This window comes from Chanodichthys erythropterus, chromosome 22 (assembly GCF_024489055.1).
Source record: "Chanodichthys erythropterus isolate Z2021 chromosome 22, ASM2448905v1, whole genome shotgun sequence".
Taxonomy (NCBI): domain Eukaryota; kingdom Metazoa; phylum Chordata; class Actinopteri; order Cypriniformes; family Xenocyprididae; genus Chanodichthys; species Chanodichthys erythropterus.
This window is the reverse complement of record NC_090242.1, coordinates 16,526,176-16,553,471: the sequence shown is the minus strand read 5'-3', so window position 1 is coordinate 16,553,471 and position 27,296 is coordinate 16,526,176. Positions and strand designations below refer to the sequence as shown.

At 37.6% G+C, this 27,296-nt stretch overlaps 1 protein-coding gene across 1 annotated transcript in view; it reads left to right on the top strand.

Moving 5' to 3' along the window:
- The window catches only part of whrna (whirlin a), a 130,609-nt gene extending 110,445 nt beyond the window's left edge, over positions 1–20,164 (top strand). Inside the window, exons 9-13 of the mRNA XM_067375609.1 lie at positions 5,617–5,688; positions 8,030–8,543; positions 13,715–13,878; positions 14,524–14,646; positions 19,982–20,164. Of these exons, the coding sequence (XP_067231710.1) occupies positions 5,617–5,688; positions 8,030–8,543; positions 13,715–13,878; positions 14,524–14,646; positions 19,982–20,164 (1,056 nt within the window). The remainder of the gene's footprint in view (positions 1–5,616; positions 5,689–8,029; positions 8,544–13,714; positions 13,879–14,523; positions 14,647–19,981) is intronic.
- Positions 20,165–27,296: the final 7,132 nt, after the last annotated feature.

The window sequence follows — 27,296 nt, the reverse complement described above, 5'->3', positions numbered from 1 at the left end:
CTTGCTTACCTTTACAAAATCTACCATAGTAACCATAGTTTCCACTACAATGAAAATACCAGTACCCCTTACCTAAGGCCATGTCCACACTAATATGTTTTCGTTTGAAAACGCATCTTTTTTCTCAGTTTTTGCTGTCCGTCCACACGGACACTGTGTCCTAACCAGACGGGATGCGATAAGATTCCAGAAATGGATGCGACGTGAAAAGGAGAAGCGATTAAAATCGTTCAAAAACCACAGCCGATCAGAAGAGCCTCTCTCGGCAAGAGCACACAATGAAATGAGCAAGTACTTAGTAAAATTCATAATTTTTACACAATTTAAACATTATTTAAAGTACATAAAGAGTAACTGAACCAGTCTTTGACATTGGTATGTCATTGAATACACTTGTTTGTTCGCATTGAGTTGACAGTTTGAACGTTCTTGTGGCCATTTATTTATTTTCAAGATCTGAGGTGAATTAGCCAGTGTTGTTTTCATTACAGCTAAAATTCTGGGAACACAAAATGATATTCAAACTCACGTTAGACGCTTTTAACATTAAATAAAGCACATAAACAGTATCTGATATTATCATTGCCATACTTTGTGTTGCTGTTCCAGCCGCGAAGTCACGGAGAAATGGAAACCGTTTCTAAAATAGAATATTCGTCGCCGTCGCGGCTGGTTGGGACAAAAACTCAGATTAACATGGAAAAGATACCTTATATCACTTGTCGCGGCATCACGACGCGTCTGGTTAGGACACAGTGTGAGACGGCGTTTTTGTCAAGGAAAACAGCTTTTTAAAAACACTCTCCAATGTGTAAAAATTGTAGTGTGGATGTTTAAAACTGAAGTATTTGAAAACAATGATGCATGTTTAGTCAAGTGACATATTGTACTCATAGATATATATGTAGTTCAGTCATGAAACTCTAGATGGCGCAGGCTGATGAGGCCTTAATGCAAGCTGGTGATAATTAACTACATGGCACAAGCTGATTGGTCCATGTCACTTCTGCAGCCAATGAGCTTGCTGCTCTCAGCGTGCTTCAGAGTTCCTCTAAAACCCTCCACCTTCCCCAGCTCCACTTGTATAGATCTGCTATGGGTTATTGATATATGCTATTTGTGCAGCAGCACTATGTCTTACTCGCATCAGTGTATTGCCATATGTAATGGCAGTATATACGTATATATACATTAGCAGCATCTATTCTGCCAAGACCAAATACATTAACATTGTCATATCCATTACCATGCTAATAATCTTCCGAGAGTTGTCATGATTGAACTGTAGTTATACAGAGCCTGCATTTTTGTGCCTGCTATTTACTGTAACAGAGTTGCTCAAGATAAATGCTCCTTTATAGAATCTCCGTATTACATTCCTGCAAAGATGACAGAGAATTTACTCACATTTGCTGCACGGCAAAACATGATGACAGTTGCGTTTTAAACCATGCAGGTTTGATCATATGCTAATAAAATGATTGTGCCAGAAGAATAGCGTGAGAACTTTATTATATGCTCTGCTCTCTCTGCATCATCTCGTGAGCTTTTAGTATGATTTACGCATGCACAGTGTGCCAGTTTGAAGTGTGCCATTACACTTCAAAATTATTAAACGTATGATTTTTTGCCTGGTGAGTAATAAAATGGTTGATAAAGTAACTTATATTAACACTGAAGGAGGAACTTGAACAATATCTAGGGACCAGAATATCATAGAGACTTATGATGGGAATCTTTTTGTCCAGTAACCAACCAGCCGGAACTGCACAGGAACATAATTATACTTAGAGCTTGTTAGCAAATGCATAGCAACTCAAATGAATAAATTAGCAACCCTTATTAACTCCCTAGCAATGACCCATACCACCTTAGAATTGATTTAGCAGCACTCAAATTTATAATTTCTTGTATGAAATCTTAGTGGAAAATATGGTTACTATGGTAAAGGTTTGTAAGGGTATGCATATAAACATGCATGATTTCAAATGTACATGCATAGTATATAGTATGTGTGTTTTGGGTTTGGGTGTGTCTCTTTTGCAAACACACACACACATATTAAAGAATGAGTTTGCTTTTGCTATGATGTGGGTTTCTTTTGAATACACACACACACACATAACACACACACACAAGAATGAATTACAGCACAATCTACATTCTCTGCATGGATTGATCCCTCTGAAAATCACTCACTTCTGATGTCTGTCTGTGTGTATATGTGTGGGTTGCAGTGATCAGACATAAGTCCATGCATGCATGTAGCAAATCAAAAATGTGTCCGCTGTGACTTTGTACCTCTTCATCATGGGTCATTTGTCTGTATGTATGAGTGTGTGTGTGCGTGCGTGTGTGTGCGTGCACTTTGGAAATGAGCGAACATATTTGTATGCAAGCTTTGTTCGTGGCCCTCCTCTGTGAATCGGTGTTGTTGTAAGCTTGCCAGCTCTGGCTACGGTAATTACAAGAAGCAGCGGCGGCCCACACCGCAGCCCTGCGGAGCACCACAGACGAAACGTTCGCTCTGGGACTCTCATCCTGGTACCGCACCTCATCAGCCATATGCAGAGCTGTCACAGCAGATAAGCCCCCCCCCCAGACAAAAAAAAAAAAAAAGAAGTCTTGCAGAGAGCATCCTGATTTATGCTCCAGTGGAGCACAGCAGGGGATTGTGGGAAGGTGGAGGACCTGAGCCAGCACAGTTCAATGTCTGTGCTTTCTGAGTCTGGCTGTTTTGGTTTGAAGAAGGAGACGAAGACTGTGCCCAGCCAGATTTGGCATATGGGTCATTAGTGGTTTGATGTCATTGGCTAATTTTTGCACAGGTCACACAATGTCATTCCAAAGTTTGTGGTTAGTTAGTTATTTTATTTTTATTTATTTATACATTTATTGAAAGAAAATTACTCTTTTATATTCAGTAAACAATTTTCTTGTTTATTCAGTAAACCCTGTAATGGATCAATTTAATTAAAGGATTCATCAGACTGATTTAAAATGGTTCACACAGAATGTGTTTTTGCTGTTAAAAACTAGTGGTGGATTGATATTGATTTTTTTTTTTAGAGACTTGTTTTTAAAAATTGAACTTCTTTTAACTTGAGCACCACTTAATTAGAGCACAAAGGTCAAGCATGTCTATCTAGTGCATCTTTACATTGAAAAACAATTGCTGTGTCCCAATTCGCCTACTTATACTATGCCCTAAAAGTATGTACTGTATTTGTGAAGAAAAAGTACATACTTTTGAGTGTGTAGCAGAATAGTAAGCAAGTTTTGGGACATAGAGACAGAGCGACATGCGTCATAATCTGAAAACCACTCCCACCGGGGGGAGGGGAACAATCCAACAGTCCCCATTGACTTTATGTAGCGTGAGGCTGCCTATAGAACCATGTCTAAATGTGACATGGTGTATAGCAAACAAGCTAAAAAACCCAAAACTAAGTTTTTTTAAGCTGTCGACCCCAAAAAAATAAATGTTTAAAGGGTTAGTTCACCCAAAAATGAAAATAATGTAATTTATTACTTACCCTCATGCCGTTCTAGACCCGTAAGACCTTCGTTCAACTTCAGAACACAAATTAATATATTTTTGATGAAATCCGATGGCTCAGTGAGGCCTCCATAGCCAGCAATGACTTTTCCTCTCTTAAGATCCATTAATGTACTAAAAACATATATAAATCAATTCATGTGAGTACAGTGGTTCAATATTAATATTATAAAGTGACGAGAATATTTTTGGTGCACCAAAAAAACAAAATAACGACTTATTTAGTGATGGCCGATTTCAAAACACTGCTTCAGGAAGATTCGGAACATTATGAATCAGTCATCATGATGCATTTAAAAGTTAATGACCAAACACGATATAAAAGTTCACAATCCTGTTGTAGATGAAATATAATGTGGATACCAGTTAATACTGATTATTAACAAAGAATAGAATAACACAAGACGCGTCAATCGTATTGTTTTGAATGGGAGAAAGTGCAATGCACAATATGGCGGAATAAGTCCCACCTTCTAAATAAGAGCCAATCGCCGATTGATAAAGTCATCGCGTCACTGCAGCGGCCGTTAGAAGCTCCGCTTCCTATAGAAACAGTGCAGCACAATATGAGGCACAAGAGACGCGCGTTTAGGACTGCGCATGCGCATTAGCTTGATCCAGTCTGGAAAATACTTTTTTTTTTTTTTTGTAATGATTCGAGCGTTTAGAAACAAAATTTATGAGAGAGTTGTCAAATTTCTGGTGATTTCAAATATGAAATTTAATCGAAAGCTTGGCAAACAGCTTTGGACAATTTCATGTTTCCCCATTCAAAGAGATAGGAGCTGCACTTGAATGCCCGAGAGGGCTTTTCAAAGATGGCCGCCGAGTGAAATGACTTGTCTTAAAGGGACTTTGTTATTAATCACTCAAACCCCTTTATCTTAACCATTCTGCTTAATTGTTGGTCTCGCACATTCGTCATGTTTGTAGTTTTTTTAACACTTTTTATTCGTGTTTGTAGTTCTAGTCGAATCCTTGTCCACAGCGCAATGGGTTGTGGGCAATAGTAGCCATTAATAGCGTGCACGGATCTGCACTTCGCATTCTAACTGGAAAAAGTATATATAACCATCCGGGTATCTTTGGAATACTCATTTCAACATACTACGATTTGGGACATACTAATTCTATTTTCGAATACTATTTAGGATGGATAGTATGCGAATTGGGACGCAGCAAATGGAAAAGTTGCATAGTGGAATGGAAAAACTCATTCTGTGTGAACCGGCCCTAACTTTTGTTTGTTAAATTTTGTAACTACCAACTCATAAGAGTCATTTGATTATAAATCGGAGTAGTGTGTTCATGCTGGGTGTTTCACTAAAAAGAACTGACTTATGCCAAGAGTTATTTGTTCGCATTGTAGGTTGATTTTTTTTTTTTCGATGCAGCTCATGAGGACAACTCAATAGTAAGACGTGTCTTGCTATTATTTCACAAAACAGGGCCTCACATTCACAACTATACTCTATATGTGAAAATCTTTGAAATGTTTTCAAATGTAAAAGGTGTTAGGTGAAATATGAATTGTACAAAAGCAGAGCAAAAAAGCACAAATATTACAAGAAAGGCAGCCAAAACACGTACAAAGTAAGGTTAGCTGATCAAGTAGCAAACAAATTAGCCCATAAGTGGCTCCTTTGTAAGTGGTGTGCAAGCAAATAAAGTGAATTGATGAGGCTTTTGTTTTGGTCGAGGGGAGTTTTAATGAGGTGAATCACAGGTCTGAATGCAATGAACCGCCAACGTCACAAAACCACCTCTCTCTTACTCCAACCAGGCACACGCACATGCTAAATCAGGGTTTTTCTTGCTCTCTGTGCGGTATGTGTTTGTGCGTGAGAGATGAGTGTTGGACGGAAAATGAGACTGGATGCGAGATTGAAATGTAGGACTGTAAATGCAATTGTTTTGATGCCCCTCTGTGAAATGAGCTCTCAACAAAATGCAATTTGAATCGAACATTTGTTTAGGGGATAAACACACAGCTGTGTTTTTCATTTGTTTATAGTCTCTTGTTCTCGTTTTCTCTCTTTTGTTTTTCTGTCTCCCAGAACGACGGTGTGGCAGAGAACAACGGGGAACAGTCTCTCGAGCGTAGCAATGCCCTGCCAGACATCTCTCTGGTAAGCCCTTCAGTTTGAGGAGAACAGGAAAGATAAAAGAGGGAGAACAGAGAGAAAAAGGAGAGTGTTAGAGTCCGGTGAGGTGCAGAATGGAGGATGTTATTGAGAACTGGCAATGAACACCTTGAAAATTACCAGGGGCAGATTTTGACCAGTGTGATGATGGATTTCATATGAAACTCAGTTATTAAAACGGTCAACATAGGGGTGGGTGGTGTGACCAAAGTTTTATATCATAGTCACAGTAGAGTAATTTAAGTGGTCTGAATTATTGGCACCTTTGGTAAATATGATCAAAGAAGGCTGTGAAAATAAAGCTGCATTGTTTATCCATTTGATCTTTAGTTTTTAAAAAAAAAAAAATTACAAAAATCTAACCTTTCTTTGAAGTAAAACTGATGAATGTGAGGGAATCACATTATGAAATAAATGTTCTTCTCTAATACGCGTTGGCCACAATTATTGGTTCCTCTTGAAATTCTTATAAGTAAAATTTCCCTGAAGTATATTCCCCTTCATATTTACAGTTTTTAGCACATAATGGTGACTAGGAACATGAAATTCATCCTGTTTGACAATAGTATAAATATGAGAAAAAACAAAGGGCAAATTCCCTCAATCATCTATCACAACAGGTAAAACCAAAGATTATAGTTCTGATGTGCAGCAAAAGATTGTTGAGCTGCACAAAATAGAAAGTGGCTGTAAGAAAATAGCTGAAGCTTTGAAAATTATGAATCTACATGGAAGAGGACACGTTTCTATATTGTCTTAATGCGCGGCGAGGAGGATAGTTTGAGTGGTCAAAGACTGTTCAAAGATCAAAGCTAGAGAAATGCGGAAAAATAATTGAGTTAAAAAAAAATTAAACAGCACCTACATCATCACTTGTTGTTTGGTAGGGTTTCAAGAAAATCCTTTACTCTCATCCAAAAACAAACTCCAGCATATTCAGTTATTAGACACTACTGGAACTTCAAAAGGAACTGGTTCTATGGCCAGAACTAAAAAAGTACTTTTTGGCAGCATACCCACCAGATGGGTCTGGTGCACACAGGGGTAAAAAAGTACCCCATGCCCACAGTTAAATATAGTACTGGATGTTGTGGGCCTAATTTTCTGCCGGAGGTCCTGGACATCTTGTTCAGATACATGGCATCATGGATCCTATCAAATACCAGCAGATAAAATAATACTTGGCAGCCTCTGCTAGAAATCTGATAATGGGATAGTTGGATCTTCCATCAGGACAATAATCCAAAACAAACATCAAAATCAACAAAATGAAGCTTCCAGTCCCCTGACCTATATAAACTGAGTGGGCTGAACTGAAAAGGAGAAGCACCAACTGAATCTGAAGGATCTGGAGAGATGGAAGAATGGTCTCAGATCTCTTGTCAGGAGTTCTCCAAATTCCTCCAAAAACTCACAAGACATTATATGAGAAAACTCAGAGCTGTTATCTCTGCAAAAAGTATTGAATAAAAGGGTGCCATTAATTGTGGCCAATTTTTATTAGAGAAAAACATTTATGAATATAACCCTAAGATCCTAATCTTTATTTTCACATTACTCCATGTTTGTTGTTACTGTGAAGATATCAAACATTAAGCAATCCTGTAGATTGATAAGAATATATCTACAGTGCCACAGTATAGCACAATCTCTACTGGTTGACACATTTTATACTGTCATGCCGCCTAGCCCTATCTCAAACTGTTCTAAAGGCTTGGCTACTCAGACAGCTGATGGTTGTTTGAAGGAAAGAGTGAAAGAGAGAAATAGAAGAGATGATGACACTGTCGCTGATGGCTGCTCAATGTGAGAGGAAGATTGGGGTCCTTCTCAGAGAGTCTTCTGTTAGAGCTGTGCAGGTGCTTCATCAGTTTACTATCAGGCGCAGACGCCAACAAGTCAGGAGCTTGTGAAAGTAACGTTTTCCGAAGAACGTTCAGGCCCAGATAAAAACCCACGCAGACAACTCACATTTTGGTTTGATTACTTTCTGATGGCACTGACACCTCATTCATCTGGCTTCTGCTCACCCTGTTCAGCCTTAGTTTGTTCATTTCCTGTTTTTTTTTTTTTTTGTTTGTTTTTTTTTTTTTTTTTTGCCTCTTGGTCTGAATGAACTGATTGTTCTGAGAGAAATTGTTCTTGTCCTCCAAAGCAATGATTTGTGGGTAACTGTCGTATGTTTTATATGTATGCGTGTATGGTGTATGTGAATGTGGTGCATTATAAGTTGTGATGATTGTGTTATTGAATACGGAATGTATTGATCTCCTATGAAATATAACCTGAAATATAGCATCACTAACGCTCTCCTCTTTCATCCTAGGATGAGGTTCATTCCACCTCAGATTCCCCTCCTTCCTTTAAACCTCCTCCTCCCCCAGGGCTTCAGCACCGTACCAATCGAAAATCCACACTTAGTAAACGTCCCTCTTCCAGCTCTTCCCAATCAGGCTTGTACTTCACCGCCCCTTCTCGTTCCCATACCAAAGAACCCAAGCACCCAAAACCACCCAAACCTCACACATCTCCTCCTGACACCCTCAAGATAGACGTCCCAGCGCCTCAGCTCTCAATCGTGAGTCAGCACCCTATCGGACCGTTCCCCCGGGTCCAGTCTCCTAGTAAGGTGAAACCTGCAGTCCAATCCTCGTCTCCGAATCCTCCGCCCGCCCCTAATGTACCTGCACCACCTGGGCCGCCTCCTCCTCTGCCCCCCTGTCCAGATAAGCCCGCCCCTTCATCCCCAGCATCCAATCAGCATTTTGTCATGGTGGAGGTGCACAGGCCCAACGCAGAACCTGATGTGAACGAGGTGCGGCCGCTGCCACAGGCACGAGGTGAGACTGGCCAGATGTGATGTATTGTGGGACAGCTGCGAATATTTAATATATCATTAACCAGCTGTCGATTTCTATTTAGTTTAAATTTACACTCATTTAATGGCTAAAAAGTCATTATCCTCAATGTTCAAAAGGGAAAATGTTCAATTTAAAAGATCAGTTCAGCCAGATAATAAAATTAACCATTTACTCACTTTCCTTATGTGTTATAAAATATAATAAATAACCAAAAATATGGGTTTGGAAAAATAAAAAAAATAATTTATGATTTTTGGGAGAACTACTACAGCTGCAGTCACACATGTAAATACACCTTGCAGAATCTGCTTGTTTTTTATGTTGTGTTGTCCTGAATAAAGGGGCGATCATCCATGTGCATGCAGCTGCGGGAGAGGAACAATTTCATGCAAATTTGTCTGCATTCCAAAGTTCAAGTTCGATGAAATTCATATCACGTGAAGACGTAACCAGTTGAAGATTGATACGTCACTTTGTGACCTATTAGCAGAATTACAAAGAATGCAAACTTTAAAGGGTTAGTTCACCCAAAAATAAAAATTCTTTCATTAATTACTCACCCTCATGTCGTTCCACACCCATAAGACATTCGTTCATCTTTGGAACACAAATTAAGATATTTTCGATGAAGTCCGACAGGTCCATAGACAGCAATTACTACTTTCAAGGCCTAGAAAGTTAGTAAATAAATTGTTCAAATAGCCCTCGTGACTGCAGTGGTCCAAGCTTAATGTTATGAAGCAACGAGAATACGTTTTGTGTGCAAAAACAAAACAAAAATAACAACTTTATTTAACAATTTCTTCTCTTCCCCTTCATTCTCCTATGCTGTTTACGTTGTATTGACAGTTCAGTGCTTCCTGGTTCTGCTTTAGAACACCCACTCAGCATTGGCCAAAGCTGTTCATGTGAGCAGCACGACGCATGTGTGTGATGCTGATGCAGGAGCTGGCCAATAATGAGCCATCCTTGAAAGTGGTAATTAAATTGCTGTCTATGGAGGGGTCAGAGAGCTCTTGGATTTCATCAAAAATATCTTAATTTGTGTTCCAAACATGAACTGTGGTCTTACAGGTTTGGAACAACAAGAGAATTAATAACAGAATGACAGAACTTTCATTATTGGGTGAACTAACCCTTTAAGTATTGTTTTAAAATGTCATGTAAAGCACTTTAGTCCAACTGAAATCATATAATGGCTGGAATACACTACACTTTTAAAATTTGAATTCTACTTGCTGACTTTTTAAATGAAGTTTACAAAGTGGTGTTTACCTTACACAGTAAACTAATGCAGAAATCATGTGCTTCGTTAGGCCATGCATGACAAATAATGCTATTATCGCTATGTACGAAATTGGAAACTTCCTGACTACATAGTATGCAAAAAAACTACACCAGAGTAGTATGTCCGAATACGAAGTATTCAAAAAACAGTAGGCGAAAGTCCCCAGGGAACCTGCTACTCCCGCCAAGATTCTGAAGTGCGCATTCAGTGGACACTTTACTATGAGGAGATGATTTATGAATGGAAATGGAATGACGCAACTGACGCTGGTAGGTCACGTGACAGTAACAACATGGTAGTGGATGTAGTACGTCTGAATTTCATTCATACAACCCATATTCATATTATATAGAACATAATTTTTTTTAACAGTCGCAAAGAAAATATAGCTGCAAGCAGCAATTACGGGGCCAAGCACAAAAATGGCACAATAAGCCAGCCAACATGGCTGTGAGCATCAGACCAACTGCAACAGTGAGCAATTAAAGACCTATTTTAGGCAAAAGAGCTGAATAATGATCAAAAATTAGGATTTACTGGTTCATCACTTTCGACCGATAGGTGGCTCTGTGACCAAATTAATGTGGTATGGTCAGAGTGAGGTGACAATGACACTTGCAAAGTTTGGTGTCAATATGTCAAAGCATTGCAGAGATACAGCTTCAAGAGTCATTTTTGCATCATGCTTCAAATTCGTTGCTCCGATGTACGAAAACGTATTGGCGTGAAATCCATAACTTTTTGTCGGCATGGTCTGAAGATGATTCGGTTCAATTTTGGTGAAAATCGAAGCAACAGTTCGAAATAGTAGTTTTTTTAAAGAAAAACGATATGGCGGACAGGAAGTTTAGCAGACTATGGAAAATTTGATATCTATGTTCTCAGCATGACCTACTGAGACCAGTTTCATTACAATCGGTCAATATAGTCAAATGTTATTACCATTTTTGTACATTTTGTTATAACTTTTGACCATAAGGTGGCGCTGTGCCAAAACTTCTTGAGTATTGTCAGGGCATGGTGGCAAAGACGCATACCGAGTTTCGTAATGATACGCTTATGCGTTCGTAAATTACAGCATTTTAGCACAAAACTCAAAATAGCCGACGGCCAAAATGGCTAATATGGAAAAATTGGATATCCTTGGATTCAGCATGATACCCCGAATTCAACGAGATCAAATGTATCGTTTTTGGAAAAACCCATCAGAAGTTATAAGCAAAAAGCCATTATTCATATCTCCGCACCAGTAGGTGGCGCAGTGCCGAAACGCTGCATGTTGCCTCAGGTCATGTTTGTGATGACATGTACCAAGTTTGGTCTGAATACGATAAAGCGTTGCAGAGATACAGCCTTACTTGCACTGCGTTCCAAATTATTATGCAAGAGACAAATCAGTAAGATTTCTGTACAATAAACATTCAGATTTTGTTTTTCTAAGAAAATGTTTGTTTGTTTATTTATCCATGTCTTTTTAGATAACTGGTATCAATCTCAGACAAAATAATTTGCCAGGTCTATGGAAACCCTACTTAGAGGTTGTTCCACATTATTAAGCAAGTCACAGTTCTCATGCAATATGGGGAGGAAGAAAGATCTTTCTGAAGATGAAAAGCATGAAATGGTGCAATGTTGTGCAAAAGGCATGAAAACAACTAATAGTGTGTGAAACTGAATGGAGATTATCATATTATCATAAGATTTGTGAGTGATTTAGAGCACAGCAGAACTCGATCAGATAAAGGCTTATTAATGAAAGTTCCTGTCAAAAAATTAAATTGTATTAAAAGGGCAGCTATAAAAAAAGCCAGTGTTGAGCAGCAAACAGGTATTTGAAGCTGCTGGTGCCTCTGGAGTCTCAAGAAGCTCTCCATGCAGGCTGGCAGTTGTGTGTAAAAATGCATGTCAGCCACTCCAATCCAAGCCTCACAAAGAGAAACAATTACAGTGGGTTTAGAAATACATGAAGACTCATTTTTAAATAGTTTTATTCACTGGTTAATGCCGTATTACAATGGATGGTCTAAATGGATGGATTTCTGGATGGTTGGTGAATGGCCACCACGTTCCAACAAGACTGCAACATCAGCAAGGAGCTGGTGGGTGATGATTTGGGCTGGAATACTGGGAAGTGAGATGGAGGGTATTAAAATGACTTTTGCAAGACATGTGGAGCTCATAACTGGCCACGTTCAGCTATAGTATAAAAAGGAGGATAGTGCATAGTACTATGCACTATTTGTACAATGCACTATGCACTATCCCATGCTGCTGCAAAAAAAACACCACAGCAATAAAACTGTTTGAAAATGTATTTCTACACCCAATGTAAATGTTTCTCTTTGTTAGGTTTGGTTAGTGGTGTCTAAAATCCATCTTTATGCACAACTGCCAGCCTACATGGTGAAGCTCTCAAGAATCCAGAGGCACCAGCAGCTTCAAATACCTGTTTGCTGCTCAACACTGGCTTTTTTATAGCTGCCCTTTTAATACAATACATTTTTTTTGACAGGAACTTTCATTAATAAGCCTTTATCCGACCAAGTTCTGCTGTGCTCTAAATCACTCACAAATCTTATGATAATTTGATAATCTCCATTCAGTTTTCACACAATATTAGTTGTTTTCATGCCTTTTGCACAACATTGCACCATGTCATGCTTTTCATCTTCAGAAAGATCTTTCTTCCTCCCCATATTGCATGAGAACTGTGACTTGCTTAATAATGTGGAACAACCTCTAAGTAGGGTTTCCATAGACCTGGCAAATTATTTTGTCTGAGATTGATACCAGTTATCTAAAAAGACATGGATAAATAAACTAACAAACATTTTCTTAGAAAAACTAAAATCTGAATGTTTATTGTACTGAAATCTTACTGATATGTCACTTGCATAATAATTTGGAACGCAGTGTATATTTTTGTTAGCACTACGTACAATTTGTTTGCGTGTTTTTTGAAAACGGTTTGAGGAATCGACTGGAATTCCATAACTTTTTGTATGTTTTTGTATGTTTTTCAGAAAATTCAAAATGGCGGAAAAATTTTCATGATGGAAAATGACGTCATAAGGTGCAATCGATTCGACTTGACCCAAGGAATCAGAGGGGGAAAAAAAAAATTTTCTAGCCTTTAAGGCTCAAAAGTTATTAACATAAACATGAGCGCAACTTTGGACAGCTGGTGGCACTAGAGGGATTGAGTTAGAGACTCCTAATTTGCTATGGACACAGTTCAGACTATCCTCTTACTGTGTGCCAAATTTCACAACTTTTTACCATACGGTTCTATGGGCTGCCATAGACACAATAGCGGAAGAAGAAGAAAAAGAAAAAGAAAAGAACGCTAACGGATACAATAGGTGCCTACGCACCTTCGGTGCTTAGCCCCTAATTAAAATTCAAATGTAGTACCTGTTCAGACAGTATACGATTTCAGAGCATATGTATTTAAAATAAGCTCAAAATATCAAACATGTTTGATGTCCTTCAACTGGATGGAATCATGTGCTCATATCATATGCTACGTGAAATCTGTCAACTCAAATCCAAAATGCAAATCGGGCCAAAAAGTGTAGTGTATTCATACTTATGTCTGGTTACTGCAGTGTTGGACTAACAGACCTAGATAATGCGATTGTAACTCAACTTCGTCAAGGATGTAAAAGTTAATCAGGCCTTGGCGCTGGGCACATGCTCCAAAAGACAGAGGTGATGCGCATGTCTATAATAACCCTTAAAATATTCCATTACTTGTTGTCATGCATTTTTGGACAAACAGATGGAGACTGCAACTCGACTACACAAAAACCCACTGTAGATCGATTCTAACTGCATCTAAACCGTCTCTGTCGTCTTGCAGGAGGAACATTATCCCAGCTCTCAGACAGCGGACAGACCCTCAGCGAGGACAGCGGTGTGGATATTGCTGAATCAGGACGTCTCAGTAAGGATAGCAGCCCACGTCCCGCCCGCACCAGAGTCCCACGGGATGGGCACGGAGGAGGAGAAACATCTGCCAAACCGGTGAGACCGAGAGAGAGAGAGAGATGGATGTGTGAGAGTTAATGACAGTGACAGAGGGATGGTATTAAAAGTGTGAATGAGAATGAAAGAGTGATGACAGAGGAGTGCAGTCACGTAAATCTGTTTCCTCCCCCTCCCTGTGACTGAGTGTGCTTGACTTTTAACTATTAATTTTCACTTTTCTTCTTTTGGTACATACATTTTCTTTAGTTCTTCTGTTCTGTCTTTGTGACTCGTCCACTTCATTTCATCTCATACCACTGATCTAACAGCTCTCTGAAAAACCAATCTCAGTGTGCTGAGTCAAGACACGTCCGTCTTCCTTTTGGCCGTCCTTTAGCTATAAGCTTCTCGGCTGTCTTATACGCATGAGCTGTGTTGTTGTTCTCATAGATTGAAATAATAGTGCTATCTGAGGACATTATGGTTGGGCATAAGCCACTTTCTGTGGCCTTATTTTAGGCTGCCAGACACAAAGCAATGTCTATCATCAAAGCCAAATGTGTCTTTGCTTCCTATCTCTGTTCTCTTTCATTCTCTCTCCCTCTCTTTGATTTGCTACTTTCCTGTCTCTCTTCTCTCTCTCCTTCTCTCTCCCAATCTTTCCTGTCCTGTGTCTAATCCATCTCTAAATCTACCTTGCAGCCGGGTCTGTTGGAGCCGACCTCCTCTCTAGTGAGGGTGGCTAAAAGCGCCAGCACTCTGGGCATCGCAATAGAAGGCGGGGCAAACACACGTCAGCCCCTCCCACGCATCGTTACCATTCAAGTGAGTGGCCCATATAGTGTTCATTATATACAGGGTTATATTATATGAAATAATATAATGCTTGAGGTCGCTAAGATCACAAGCCCCCTCACCTCTGACAGCAGAAAGAACTGCAAATGTATACAAATAAATTTTTTGAAAGAAATAGCTTGTTTGCAGTCACATGACTCTGATAAACAAAATTCAGATGGAGGGCAGGAAGTGAAAAGTAGAATGGACGAGATTCAGAAAATCTGTATTAGAGAATGTGAAGCTGCCGTCACGCCATGTTCAGCTCTAGTATGGTTTGTTTATATCGTGCTGCCTTTCTGCTAGTGAGTTTAGGGCAGTTTTTTGATTTTCTGTCGTGATTGTGAAAAATGTCGCCATTATAGGTCATTCATGCTGAATCGAGTATTGCAATAAGAACTCAGGGAAAAAAACTGGATGGTGTAATACAATTTTTGCCTTTTCTATGTGTAAAAACGCCAAGGGAAGCAGGTTGAGGAGGTGACAGGAAGATGCCGTGTAGCAAATCTGATTACCCACTGCTTATCACTCAATAAAATAATCACCTAGCTGAGTGTTTTTGAAAGTTTTGTATTATGTTTGGTTTAATTATTAACATTACATTTGCGATTATGACTCTCACTCTGCTTGTGAATGGGAATAAGTTACACGTATCTACTTCAAAACTGTTCACAAGCTTCTATAGGTTTGATTTTGGTTGTCATTTGTTGAAATAAATACAAAAAAATACAGTGTCGGTGTCTGTCTGTTGTATGTGACCCTCCGATTCTCCTTCGTGGCCATAGGGAAAGTGGATATTTACAAAGACAACATTAAAATAAAACTAGAGTTACATTTGCACCCTACCAACAAAGAAATGGATCGACTACTGTCAGCTTGTTGAACACATTTTTTTATTTGGACATTTTCTGCCACATGATGTGCTGAAGCAGCAGCGAGTGACACTGTTTTCATGGTAACCAGATCAACATTGTGAACAGAATTATACAAAACTTAAGTGAAAACTCCAAATGACATACAATGGGATAAAATAGCTTCTCTTCCCTGCAAAGGATACCATGAAGAATGTGAATGTTTAACCAAGTCAAAAACAAAAAAAGGTAAGCAGGTATTCATATTCATTTCAGTATCAGCAGACGCAAAACACTATAAAAGGTGACAACGTTTAAGGTAAAAAAAAAAAAAAAGAAAAAGAAAAAAGTTTTGTAAATGATAAAAGCTTCTTGTGGTTTCTTGGTTTGACCAATTTTGAGGAACCATAAATGACGCAAAGCATACGAATTTTGAGTTTGTGATAGTGATTTCTACACAGAAAAATCACTTCCTGCCCTCCAGCTGCATTTCGTGCTACAGCAATGACGTCATGTGCAAACAACCTTTTGAAGAAATTAATACTTTTATTCAGCAAGGATGCATTAAGTTGATCAAAAGTGACAGTAAAGACTTTTATAATGTTACAAAAGCTTCCTATTTCAGATGAATGCTGTTCTTTTGAACTTTCTATTCATCAAAGAATCCTATTTTCCACATTGATAAAATTAATGAATGTTTCTTGATCAGCAAATCGACATATTAAAATGATTTCTGAAGGATCATGTGACACTGATAGCTAAAGAAATTTAGTTTTGCTAACACAGGAATAAATTACATTTTACTATATATTCAAATAAAAAAGTTATTTTAAATTGTAAAAATATTTCACAATATTCCTGTTTTTGCTGTATTTTGAATCAAATAAATGCAGCCTTGGTGAGCAGAAGAGACCTATTTTAAAAAACAATTTTTTGTTGTTTATTCTTTTTGTTTTGTCTTGGATTTATACACCTAGTGACATGGATGCAAAAAAGTACGGTGACATTAAAATTTCCCTTTTTTTCAGCTATGTTTAGTTTATTCCATGAGCACATGTGTCCAATAATACAAGGGGTTACTGGGGTAAAGTAAATAGCATTCGACTGGTCATGTGATCTCAACATGGTAACTCCCATGAGATGGCCCACTGCATGCAAAATAAAACGGCTATTATTAGGCTACTCATGTGCGTAAACATGATTTTAACATCTTATTAATTTGTTTAGAAAAAAATCTTCTAAAAATGATTGCATTATACTTATCTAATCTCGCACTGTTTGTGCTACACACATGAACGAAACTTCAAATTGTGAAACTTGAGAAGAGACGTTCTATTACTTTTCATTTGATTGTCACCTGAATGATAAAATGTGAGCAAGAATATCTAGGGACCAGAATATAATAGAATCTTGTTGTTGGGCTTTTTTGAATGGGGTTAATAAGCAGCCACCGAGAACAACCACCTTTAAATTTCCCTTAGCAACAGGATAGCATCTTAACGAACATCCTAGCGACACGGTAAGCGCCACACATTTTCAATACTAAATCTGAGTATGAATCACAGTAGTACCCTGTGGTTCTTCGTATTGGGTGGCTGCCAGGTTTTACAGTTGATTATACAATTTCAAAACCCTCGGTCTGAAGCCGGTATGGAGCCTTAGACAATGACAGGCAAAAAATAAGTCCCAATCTTGAGATCACTGCCGTCAGTCATATGAAGGTCCATAAGAGGGCTGACAGCCTCTGAATTAAATAATGAGCACAGAAGCACAGCAGTACATGGTATAGACCTCCAGTTGTAAGCAGGTGTTGGTGTTTGACGCCATTGTAGCAGCAGGTTATTCCTGATTCTGTCATTTCTTTTACTAAAAATCTCAAGCACTCTGTTGAACAGGCTTGTGGGAATGCATGCAGTTAGGTGTGCAATATGTAGACCGAGTTGATGATATGTAAATTGATCTCTGTTTTTCTGTGTCCACCCATGCTGGAGAGGAAATAATGTGTGTTTTAAGGAATGGGCTTCGGCTGTGAGAGACGAATGTGAAATAACAGTGCCACTGATTACAGTTGATTTAGCAGAAAATCAGCACCTTCTTAATAAAAGATTGAGAGATGAAGAGTATGGGCAGGAGAACAGGAGAGACTGAGCAAAAAATATATATATATAAGAGCTAGTGAAAGTGAGTTCGAAAGAAAGGAAGTAATTGAAAGCGATCGTGAGACGTAGAAAGTGTGTCTGGGGAGGAGAGAAATGGATAGGCATGAGTGGGTTTTAATTACCAGGCGGCAGGCGGTTCATCAGCGTCATAATGAAAATCCAACAACAAAAGCGGCTGTGGATTAGATAATGTGGTGCTCTTTTGTTTCGATCAATATCAGGCATTGAATGAAAGAAGACAGGGTGCTGGTGAGATCTAAGTGGGTGACTCTTGCATTTTAGCCTCCATTAGTTTACTACTTCCTGTTGCGTAAGTGATGTCACGCTTTGAAGCAGGCTGACTCATGATCAGTAGTTTCATAAGGATTAAAAGGGTAAAATTGGGATTTTAGGTCCCAATTTTCCCCACATTACTTTTTTTTTTTTTTTGGAAAATTCTGCATTTTAATTTTTGTGAATTCTTAATGGTTTAATTATATTTTAATAATCAAAAAGAATGTCTGATCAATTGTGTAAAAAAACTAATAATTTATTATAATTTTAACATCAAAAGTAATAATGTTCTAAGAAGTGTTTTTTTTTTTATTCTGTGTTGTCTGTTTTCATTTTTCTTTTTTGTGGTTAATGATTTATTATCAAATACGAAAATGCATAAAAAACATAAGAATTTCATTATTCTTTTACAATGTAACCAAATGAAATTTGAACGACTTTATTTTTTTTTGGCAAACAAAGTGTTGCACAACAGAATTTTAGAGTTTAAATTATTCATGATTTGAGAAATCAGCTTTTGATACATAAGAGGTCATCATACTATAAGAATATCCTGTAAGTTTCAGAACTGAAAACTTCCTTGTTAGTCCAATAAAAGCTTTAATTGACACCAGAACCAGCAAACGACTGATCCTGGAATGTGCCTATAGATAGGTGAAACGCCGCATCCACAGAAGAAGTCAACGCCTACTTAATCATTGCAACATTAGCCCCGCCCACTAGCATGATAGTGAGAGAAGAGAAGAGTGATACAGGACAAAAATAGCATTACCTTTCAAAGGATCCTAATGCTAGGAATATGGTTATTTATTTTCAACAATGTGAATGTCTCAGTTGAGCATTATTTATTAGTATTCTGTATTTATTTCACTGTACATTCTTTGGTAAATCAGTCGCATTTCAGCGCAGGCTTTGCACGTAGACTTTTACGATATGGACTCGACAGTAATACAACAACATGTCAGTAACTGTGTTAATTCTAATGCCTGATCTGATATGTAATAATTCATGTGCAGTCAGATGTTCTTTGTCTATGTGTCAGTAAATCAAACCAGTGACTAAACAGTCAACTTCACGTTGTTTCTCTTAGTAGAATGAAAATAATCTGTTACTTAAATGGTTAATAAATTATATATAGAAAGCGATCAAAGAATGCTCCCTTTACAGTCGCTGGAGCTGTCAATCAAACAGCGAGAGAGTGTAATACTTAGTTATTTCATATGCAAAGATGTTAGCCAATCACAGCAGTGGGCGTTTACACTGAGGTCTCACAGCACACACGGCCCTTAAAACAGAGCATTAAAATAAGAGGGTTAAAATCAGGGTAGGAAAAAATGCCTTTTATTTCCAAATTATGACAATTTGTGATGTAAGAAGCATACTAACATTATAAGTGCACTTCAGGAAACATTATAAAACAACACAGTTCATGACCCATTTAAATTAAAACATGGATGAAAATTGTGTGATAGTGTTCCTTAAAAAAAAAAAAAAAATCATGATTTAATAAACTGTATTATTATTTTTAGTGTTATTACTTTACTTTAAAATGTACATTATTGTACACTAGTAATATATTTCTGTCATAATTCCCTCAAGCCAGAGAGAACATGATCAGTATCCCTTTCATTCTTTTCAGAAATGTTTACTTTGTTTACAAGTTAATTTCAGAGTTAAATAATGTCCCAAATCTCTTTAATGGTTAAAACTGGCTTTTCAATAAATTATCAATCAGTTCTCCACCTGGGATCACTTAGTGATGAATTGATATAGTATTTTAATTTTCAAGTCCGCTAATTACATCCTTCTTTGATTTCCCAGTTGAAATGCACAAACAAATGGCATATATTCAACCTAAATTCAGTCTTTCTATCCCGAGCCAAATCTAATCTAAATACCAACCACACCAAACTGTGTGTGACTGTAACAGTATTTAGATCTAAACAGACTGACAACTGACTTTTGCTTCTGTAAACGCAGCCAGTCTGTCACATTGCGTTAAATGGAAGTTTCTCAAACTATCTCTCATTCTCTTTCCCACAGAGAGGTGGTTCGGCTCATAACTGTGGACAGCTAAAGGTGGGTCAGGTAATCTTAGAGGTTAATGGAGTGTCTCTCAGAGGAAAGGAACATCGGGAAGCTGCACGTCTCATTGCGGAGGCCTTTAAAACCAAAGAGAAGGACTACATTGACTTCTTGATCACAGAGTTCAACGTGGCTCTATAGGACCGTTCGAGTCCCATGATGCTGAATGCGGAGATGGAATAAAAGAGCACTTGGATATACCGCAACATTTCTTGCCATGATTAACCCCCAGAATCCTGTTACATGGTACACTTCAGCTCATCCTCTCCTGTGATGTTTTGAAACCAGTCACTGTTTGAAAGGCCATCCTGTGTGGACCAACCCCATGTTGACCTTTCCAGCAGAAAAATGCCAGGATAGAGTAAAAGTTCAGTCAGTTCTGGCCGGTTTGTTTTAGATGATGAGACCATCTTTTCAGTTGGCTTATTCTTTGAGTTTCTATAATGAAATTTGGTCACCTGACCGCAATATGGCAAGAGACTCTTCATCAAGCTTGGATCTGTGTAGTGTTTTTGATACACGATACCGTCATGTTCTGGTGTGAGAGTCTGTGTGAACGTGTCATGGAAATCATCGTTGTTTTTTTAAAGTCATAGCTATTTTATAAGAAATATGTGCAAATGGATAAAATGTGTTTAAAACAAATATGTAAAGTTTAAGAGGTGGACATAACTACTGATTCTAGTAAATAGTGACTAACCCTATAGAAATTCAAACTAATGTGCTTCTCACTACAGTTTGCTGTGAGCAGAACTGCTGAAACATCTGTCATCTGCCTTTTTTTTTAACTAGTCAGCTGGTTTCAATGTTTGATTATTGTTTGTGCTGTTTTGCAGGTTTTTTTGCGTCATGCAGTAATTACTAAACCATGGCAATCAGTCATTAGGACAGAAATGCTGGAGTCCTCAGAGACAGCTACTGTGTCCAAATACCTATAGTGAGCTGCCTACGTAGACAGCATTTTAAGACAGCATAGGCACTTCTGATGTGAAGAGAAGAGCTTGTTTGAGACAGATTTTAAGGCAGCAACATGTGCATCAGGGCTCAACAATAAGGACTGCTCACTGTCCCATTCCATTCAAAAATTTGGCATCATAAGTTTTTAATGTTTTTCAAATAAGTCTCTTGTGCTCATTAAGGCTCCTTTTAGTTGATCAAAGATAGAGTAAAAATGTAATATTGTGAAATATTATTACAATTTAAAATGTAATTTATTCCTGCCATGGCAAAGCTTAATTTTAAGCACCATTACCCCAGTGTTCAGTGTCACATGATCCTACAGAAATCATTTTAATATGCCGATTTGCTGCTTAAAGGCACAATATGAAAGATTTTTATATTAAAAACCACTTGCACAATTATCTATTTCATTCAGCTGTGTACTTACATTATCCTAAATGTTTCCAAGAATTTGTAAATTCAGAGAAATTCACTATTTAAATAGTGCCCGTCCCTCCCTTGTCACTTGTCGCCTGTCAATGACGTAATATCTGCGTTGTCCCTTGTTTCCTTGTACTGCATAGTAACAATACACAAGACGCGTCGAAAGTGAAACGCGCAATATGGCGGAATAAGTGCCGCCTTCTAAATAAGAGCAAACCGCCGATTGGTAAAGTCATCGCGTCACTGCAGCGGCCGTTAGAAGCTCCCGTTTCTATAGAAATAGTCAGATGCGCGCCTTCGAAATGAGGCACAAGAGATGCGCATTTAGGACTGCGCATGCGCATTAGGTTGACCCAGCCTGAAAAATTCCGTTTTTTGTCATGATTCGAGCGTTTAGAAAGCAAAATGAATGAGACAGTTGTTGTCAGATTTTATTGGTGATTTCAAATATGAAATTTAATCGAAAGCTTAAAGCAAACAGCTTTAAAGAATTTGATGTTTCCCCATTCAAAGACATAGGAGCTGCACTTGGATGCCTGAGAGGCGTTTCAAAGATGGCCGCCGAGTGAAATGACTTGTCTTAAAGGGACTTTGATAGTAACCACGGCAACAGTCGTTGTTTCGTTCAAACATTATGGACCATGGCAAGCAAACTTTGGGACAAAAGATGAAATAAAACGAGGATCAATATTGGCGTGGTGTTTCCAAAATGGTGAGAGCTTTGCAACAACTTTGACTTGACAGAGACGCCGGTCTTGCACATTATTAGACGAGGTAAGCAAATGTTATAGCTCAACATGATGAAATGTTAAAATATCATCAGTATGATATTCTAATGTTGATCTAACTTACTGTTAGTCTCATACAGCCAACAAGCTAATACTCAGAATAACATTACAACTTTAAACGCATTCAAATGCAGTTCAGTATGATAGTGTAAAGTGAGACCAAGTGAAACGGCACTGCGTTACCTCACAATTTTCAAATTAGTCAAATAAACTGGACTGTATAAGAAGTATTTCAGCTTTGCGAGTAGTTCGTAGAATGAAATATACTCGTTCCTTTATATCCCCTGGGTCTCGCGTGTGGCACTGATATCTTTCTCTCATTAGCAATTACACTTGTGATTCTCAGCAACGCCCTGCTTTACCACAGTCATGTTAAAAACATGAATGCATTCACTCATCCATAAACATTATTTCGCCATAAACAAAGACTATAGAATAACACAAGACGTGTCACTCGTATGGTTTTGAATGGGAGAAAGTGTAACGCGCAATATGGCGGAATAAGTCCCGCCTTCTAAATAAGAGCCAATCGCCGACTGGTAAAGTCTTCGCGTCACTTCAGCGGCCGTTAGAATCACCGGTTTCTATAGAAACAGTCAGACGCGCGCCTCCAAAGAAACGAGCATTTAGCATGCGCATTAGCTTGATCCAGCCTGAAAAATACAGTTTTTGTCATGATTCGAGCGTTTAGAAACTAAATTTTTGAGTTGGTTGTTGTTAGATTTCATTGGTAATTTCAAATATGAAATTTAATCGTAAGGTTGGTGAACAGTTTTGGAGAATTTGATGTTTCCCCATTCAAAGAGATTGCATGATGCCCAGGATGCCCGAGAGGCGTTTCAAAGATGGCCGCCAAGTGAAATGACTTGTCTTAAAAGGACTTTTCCATAAATATCCATCAGAATGACGACAAGTTCCATGATTCCACGCTCATTCACTGCGTCATCAATCTACGACTTTGTTATTATTTTGAAGAGGTTAGCGACCCCTAGATCGGACATACTGTGCCTTTAAGAAACATTTATTATTATTCTCAATGTTGAAAACAGTTGCGCTGCTTAATATTTTTATCGAAACCATTTTTTCCCAGGATGCTTTGATGAATAGAAAATTCAAAGATGTTTATTGTCACTTCTGATCTATTTTAGTATTATTTCTTTCAAAAACAAAAATCTTACTGACCCCAAACTTTTGAATAGTAGTGTATATCATTATTTCCCAATAAAATTGTATTTGAATTTATGGTTGTCTTGGCATTTCCTGTATTATAATTATATTATATAATTATATTAACTGTATAATTTCTAGCTGCTATTACCAATTTTTTTTTTGTAAAAATAAATAAATAAATAATAATAATTAGTGTATGATGAAAATGTAATTTTATAATAAATCATATTTATTATAAATATATTTTGATATTTATTTATTTATTTAAATATTACATGTAAACTTTGTATAAATTAATTATATAAGTAAATATAAAATTATATACACATATTCATATTTAAAAACAAATATATATATATATATATATATATATATATATATATATATATATATATATATATATATATATATATATATACATATTTTGTGTTGGGGCCAGTAAAAACATTAGCAGGGAAAGTAGAAATCAAAACTACTGGCCTGACCTGGACAGCAGGACAAAAAACTTACTGTTGAGCTCTGATTTCTATCCTTCACTTAGAAGGTAATCTCAAAATATGAGATGTACAAAGCATTTATATAAAAATATTGGATATTTTAATATTTAAAAAAAAAAAATATTTCAAAATCTATGATTCAGTATTGCTTATTCAGCCTAGCAGCATACTAATGCCAAACTATTGAAATTAATTGCAAATCGAGTCTCTTATTCAGTCTGTGCATGCTATTCGAGTTTGCGCCTACATAGATAACTCCACATAATTTAAAGGGGTAGTGCACCCAAAAATATAGGTAACCAGACAGTTACTAGTATTAGTATTGAGGGGGGAAAATACTATGGAAGTCAATAGTGACCATCAACGGTTTGGTTACATACATTCTTCAAAAAATTTGTGTTCAGCAGAAAAAAGAAACCCATGCAGGTTTGGAACAACTTAAGGGTGAGTAAATGATGACAGAGAACTTTCATTTTTGGATGAACTATCCCTTTAAGTTACAGCTAGGATGCTTCCAATGTAGCCGAAAAGACAGCAAGGCAGCTCACTAGGTTTTGGGAAGAGCCTTTGACAACATGCCAGCATTGTGAGGAGTCTCAGAATGAAAAATCCTTTCAGATTTATTTAGCTGGAGCGAGAAAATGAGAAGACCCTTTATCCAGTTATGAGAGGCAAAGCAGGAACTTGACATTGCAATCAGAGACAAGCAGCCATTGAAACTAATGAAAAGTTTAGATCTTCCACGAGGGATCTGATTGATGCATTTAGAAAAAGAAGAGAAAAAAAAGTTCAGACAGGGAAGAGGTGGCGACACAAAGCAACAATGTGTCAGTCATGTTATATAAGAGGGAACGAGTGGGAGAGGAAATTGAGAAATGGTGTTATTGTAATGTGTGTGTGAGTGTCTGGCTTTGAATGCTGAGGCAGTATGTGAAACATTTCCACAGAGCCGATGTGTGTGATCTGCTTGAAGCTTTGAAATATTGACTAGTGCAAGCACAGGACTGCTCATTCACACCTGCCCACCTTCTCTAATATGACAGCCCACCTAGATCACATGCGCACCATTTTCACTCCTCTACAAACCCTCACACACACAGTGTGTTGCTTGTTAGACTCAGACATTTGAACAGTGTATATATGGTATATCTATATATTTTAAGTAAATGATTTATAAGAAATTATATGATCTTGAAATCTTTTCCTTTATGTACCCGAGGTGCTCAGAGGAAAGACATGCAGGCAAGTCATCTAACAAACCTGATGGATATTTGTTTTCTCCTCATCTTTTTTACTTCCCACAGTTGGGTATAGATGCACTTGAATAAGTCATCTGAATGCAGTAAAGCATTTATCCAGTGAAATCTTCTTCCTTGGAAAAAGTTCAGCACACACCTGTCTGACAGCATTAGGAATGACATGTACTCTTTTGTCAAAGTATTGCTTCAGTGCTCATCCCACGGAGAACGTTCACGGCAAAGTCCTCAATGCACAAAGGTATCAGAATGAAAGGTATCTAAGGAGGGGGGAGGGGTCTTTGCAGCAGCATCTCATCTCACCGATGCAGCTCTTCATATGGAGATCAGTCCTGTGTAGTTCATGTGTGGAGCTGCTGTGTTTTTTCATTGGTGGATGGGAACACAGATCAAAGAACAGAGCATGTCTGACCGTACCGACCTTCAGATACATATAAACATACTCACAAGCAGTGTTGGGGAAAGTTACTTTTAAAAGTAATGCATTACAATATTGCGTTACTCCCTAAAAAAGTAACTAATTGCGCTACTTAGTTACTTTTTATGCAAAGTACTTTTGTGTTACTTTTTCCTCATCTGGAATAGGCTGTCTGTTTGTTTGTTCTGTTTTTGGCAAATGTAAAGGCCCTTTCACATCAAAAGTGAAATGAATAAGCCTCAGGTTGAAGGAAATGCACATTCACGCCTGTACTGTAGAGGGTGCAGCTCAAACAAACAAGCCTTTCAGCTGTGCTGCCACAGCAGGAGAAATAATTGAGTAAATGCCTACTAAAACGAATCTAGAATAACCATCATGTTCACACTACGCACACAACACCTCTGCACTCCCGCTTTTTCACAACATGGTGACCGGAGAGGTAGCAGTCAATTAATGGGAAAACAAAGTAACTTGTTTCTTATTTGAAAAAGTAACTCAGATATTTTGTTGTAAATTTAAAAGTATTGTTACTTTACTAGTTGCTTGAAGAAAGTAATCTGATTACGCAACTCGCGATACTTGTAATGCATTACTCCAACACTGCTTCCCAAACAGATTTGCAGACTCAAGATCGCATGTAAAGATTCAGCCTCAACGTCTTAAAAAATTAAATTATGCTTATTTGTTGATTGCCAACTTCAATCAAACTAGCTTTTTTATTTTTTTGTTCATTTTCAATGAGGTTCACAGTTTTTGTAAACTTGTTAAAGGATTAGTTCACTTTCAAATGAAAATTAAAAAGCTTTACTCACCCTCAAGCCATCCTAGGTGTATATGACTTTCATCTTTCTGATGAACACAATCAGAGATATTAATAAATATCCTGAGCATTGCAGGCTTTACAATGGCAGTGAACGGGACCAACGAGTATGAAGCCCAAGAAAGCTTCCATCCATCAGAAACGTACTCTGGCTTCCGCCAGATCACCTTCCATATTCAACTTAGGAAGAAGTGTAATGCCTCTCGCAGTTCAAAATGCTTATGCTACATCCTACACCTTCCATATTCAACTTACGAAAAAATAAGTTGGGTCAGTTACACTTTCTTCCTAAGTTAAATACAGAAGGTGGTCTGGCGCAAGCTAGAAATTTTACTTTTAACTTGTTTAATATGGATATTGTTCTTACACAAATGCATCACTTCGCTTCAGAAGGCCTTTATTAACTCCTCAGAGCCGTGTGGAGTACTTTTACAATGCATGGATGCACTTTCTTCAGCTTCATACTCGTTGGTCCCATTCACTGCCATCATAAAGCTTGGATGTGTCAGCATATTAACATATAATTCAGATTGTGTTCATTAGAAAGAAGAAAGTCAAATACACCTAGGATGGCTTGAGTGTGAGTAAAGCTTGGGGTAATTTTCATTTGAAAGTGAACTAATCCTTTAAGTACAGTTCAGTGTAATTATCAGTAACTAAGTTTGGAGTAATTAAAATATAATAAAATATTAGATGAAAAACTTTGACATGTTGTTATGCCAACAAACTGAAATAGTTGAAATACTAAATTTACTAAAACTTAAACAGAAATTAAAGCAAATTAAAGCTAAAACAAAACCTCATAAACATGACAAAAGCACATAATAAAATTACTAAAATAAAAATGAAAACTGAAAATATTAAAATAAAATGATAATTATTTTTCTTTATTACATTTAAATAGTTTGGAACAAAATTTTATTAATACAATTACATTAAAA